At 39.7% G+C, this 2,926-nt stretch overlaps 1 protein-coding gene across 1 annotated transcript in view; it reads left to right on the top strand.

Annotated features, from left to right (window-relative positions):
• Nucleotides 1-2,386, top strand: part of LOC111658793 (uncharacterized) — a 23,285-nt gene extending 20,899 nt beyond the window's left edge. The window contains exons 7-10 of the mRNA XM_087175396.1: nucleotides 897-1,235; nucleotides 1,381-1,449; nucleotides 1,536-1,637; nucleotides 1,725-2,386. Coding sequence (XP_087031522.1) covers nucleotides 897-1,235; nucleotides 1,381-1,449; nucleotides 1,536-1,637; nucleotides 1,725-1,876 — 662 coding nt within the window. The 3' untranslated portion in view covers nucleotides 1,877-2,386. The remainder of the gene's footprint in view (nucleotides 1-896; nucleotides 1,236-1,380; nucleotides 1,450-1,535; nucleotides 1,638-1,724) is intronic.
• Nucleotides 2,387-2,926: the final 540 nt, after the last annotated feature.

Below are 2,926 nucleotides of genomic sequence, written 5' to 3'. Positions count from 1 at the left end.
GGATTGTACCGAGCAGCTCGGGTTCAGTGTTCATCCACCGTTGTCTCACTCAGTGTGTTTGACAATGTGTTGGACAGTAGTAACTTTACTATCAGCTGCTTTTCCTTTTACCCTGGGTGAGTTAATTACTTCCTGACTTCTGTTCACATTAAATCTAGGTAGTTACTGTTTGGAGGCTGCTTCATCTATACATATTCTGATGTTTACAGTTTAAACTTTAAAACTAAAAACTTGAACTTGTTGATTTTCGGTTTTATATTAAATACAAATTCAAATGAACAGTGATCAATAACATGAACCAGTGGCCGAGCTAACTTACAGAGCTTGTTATGAATGATTACCATTGATCCTGGTGAATCTACGTCTGTTTGGATTCTGCTTCATTAACGATTATTATTCTGATATTTACACTGTTGAAACTTTTAAGGACTTTTTAAAACTTTGAACTTTTTAAAACTTTGAACGTGTTTATTTTCAGTTTGACAAAAAATTAAATGGCAAATAGTTCATGTAGCAGGGGTTGGGAGGGAGGAGGGGAGGAGGGGAAAGATAAAGCCAAACCACTCTGCAGTAGTGATGTACAGTGCTCCAACTCTACAGAGAGAAGTGACACTAAAACAAAGAAAAGGCGGCACCAACAAAGTGAAAAGAAATTTAAAACTAACAAAAACATTTCAACAGTTTTTGGTAAATATCATCAGCACAGAGGAGTAGTTACAGGACTGAGCGCTTCCTGGACCGAGGCTGAGAGTGAGAGGAACTTAAGGTCACATCTTGTTTGTGGTTTCTCAGTTTTGGTGAATGATTATGTGCCTCAACAAGCGGCACAGTCCGTGCACTTCAGGTTATTTCCTCACTCAATATACTTGTAAATAAATAAACTTTTGTCTCTGCAGCACAGCATCGTGTCATTTGTCCGACTGAGACGACCCAGGCAGAAGAAGGTGATGATGTTACACTTAGGTTTGATCTGGATCCCCGGGTCAACTTGTTGGATTATACACTGGATGTTACAAGAACCGACCTCGACGAGGTCGTCCACGTCTATCGAAGTGGAAAGGACCTCACTGATCCACAGATGGAGCGATACAGAAACAGAACAACTCTCATCCATGAAGACCTGAGCAGAGGAATCATCACACTGCAGATCTCCTCAGTTCAGCTGAAGGACAGTGGACTGTACCAATGTTTTGTCCCAGAGCTGAGAGCTGGTTGTACCACTGCCCTTAATGTTGGTAAGCATGAGGACTTTACTGCTGTACAGGACATTTTAGGATTTATTTCATTCAGTATTTATCACAGATAGTGAAGAAGTTTGTTCCTGAATAAAACACGTGATTTAAAAAAGTGATTAAACAGTTTATTTCTCGTTTGAAACAGTGAAAAAAGTCCAACACAACAAGACGAAGACAGATGATGTCATGACCAGCACCTCGCCACCAAACCCTGGTAAATGTCTTTGATTCTTTCTCTAGGAAACTGTTGTAGAGAAACTGTTCTTCGTCTCATCTGGACACTTTCTGATTTTCCTTCAGATGCTGAGACGGTGAATGTCGGTGCCGTTGTTGGTGGAGTTCTCGGTGCTGTTGTTCTTATTATTATTATTATCATCGTCCTGGTGAAACGTGGAACCATCAGTAAGTCTGAAAATCTAATATTTCACAATAATAAAATCAAAGATTGATCTCTTTAACAAGTTTCACCAGCTGCTTTTCTCTGTCAAGGAGTGTGGAGAAGCTCTGAGGAAGAAGGAACAGGAACCAGAGATGGAAGCAAACTGACCTCAAATGGAGTAATTGATCATCCAAGCAGCAGAAAACCGCTCATGAAACATCATCACAGCGTGAACATTGAACTAACCAGAGACTGTATATAAAAGGCTGACTAAAATGAATCATTGAATTTACAAACCCACCCGTAGTTTTTGATTTGTGCCGTGTAAAATGTTTCCACAAAAATACAGAACAATTTGCAGAAACGTATGAGTTACTCTGTAAACACGTATTTTAATTTGACCTGAAAATGATACTAAACTACATATTTAGTGATATTTATGCCATTGTGGATCAAAGTTTTGCACAGTTATGGTTTACTTCCGGTCGGTTTGTCTTGTGACATTTGTGACCTCCCTCCTGTTTGTTTGCATATTTTATCCTGTTACAGCAGCTGATCAATAGGAAATAAAGTTACCAGCTAAACCAGCAGGTGGCGACATTCCCTGATATGAGCTTGAACTAGTATCTGCAGTAAAGTAAAAAGTGAATTATTTTATGAGAGATAGAAATATTACAACTGGATATTAAAGTTTGTCCATGTCTAGCACTGATATGCCAGTGGTGGAAGAAGGATTTAAATTGTTTATTTAAATAAAATACTGAAAAATAAAGTGTAAACTGTCCTTTTGTGTAGTAGTCAATGTGTTGGAGTCAATTTTAACTGCGTCATATACTGTTGGGTGCTTTAATCAATAATGATGCGTCTTATTTATCAACTGGTCATTTGTTTTGTGTGAAATCTGAAAAGTAGTAACAGTGAATGTAGTGACGTAAAGTAGAATATTTCCGTATGAAATGTCGTTTAGTAGAAGTATAAAGTAAAAGTACTTCAACGTTGTACTTTAATAAATGCACCTTATTAGTATTAATGTAGTTCCCGGGAAAATAATATTCCGCCAAAACAGTTCTCTATTAAAACTCCCGCCACAGTCCTGAGTGTGGGTTCGGCAACACATGACGTAACATCCGCCCAATGCGTCAGCGTCTCCAATGAGCATCGAGGCCGCCGTGGCATCGACCAATCAGAGAGCAGCGGCGGGAAATACAGCTGATCGACGAGGAGGCGACAGCTGCGATTTGGCGCTAGTCTGGGCTCAGTCTGCCGAAGAAGACGGAGGGACGCGGAGGCAGAGAGGACTTCAAGAGACGAG

This window comes from Seriola lalandi, unplaced genomic scaffold (genome assembly GCF_002814215.2).
Source record: "Seriola lalandi dorsalis isolate HSWRI2012SDOR001 ecotype SW California unplaced genomic scaffold, Sedor1 jcf7180002054466, whole genome shotgun sequence".
Taxonomy (NCBI): domain Eukaryota; kingdom Metazoa; phylum Chordata; class Actinopteri; order Carangiformes; family Carangidae; genus Seriola; species Seriola lalandi.
The sequence above is the reverse complement of the archived record's forward strand: the minus strand, read 5'-3'. Positions and strand labels throughout refer to the sequence as shown.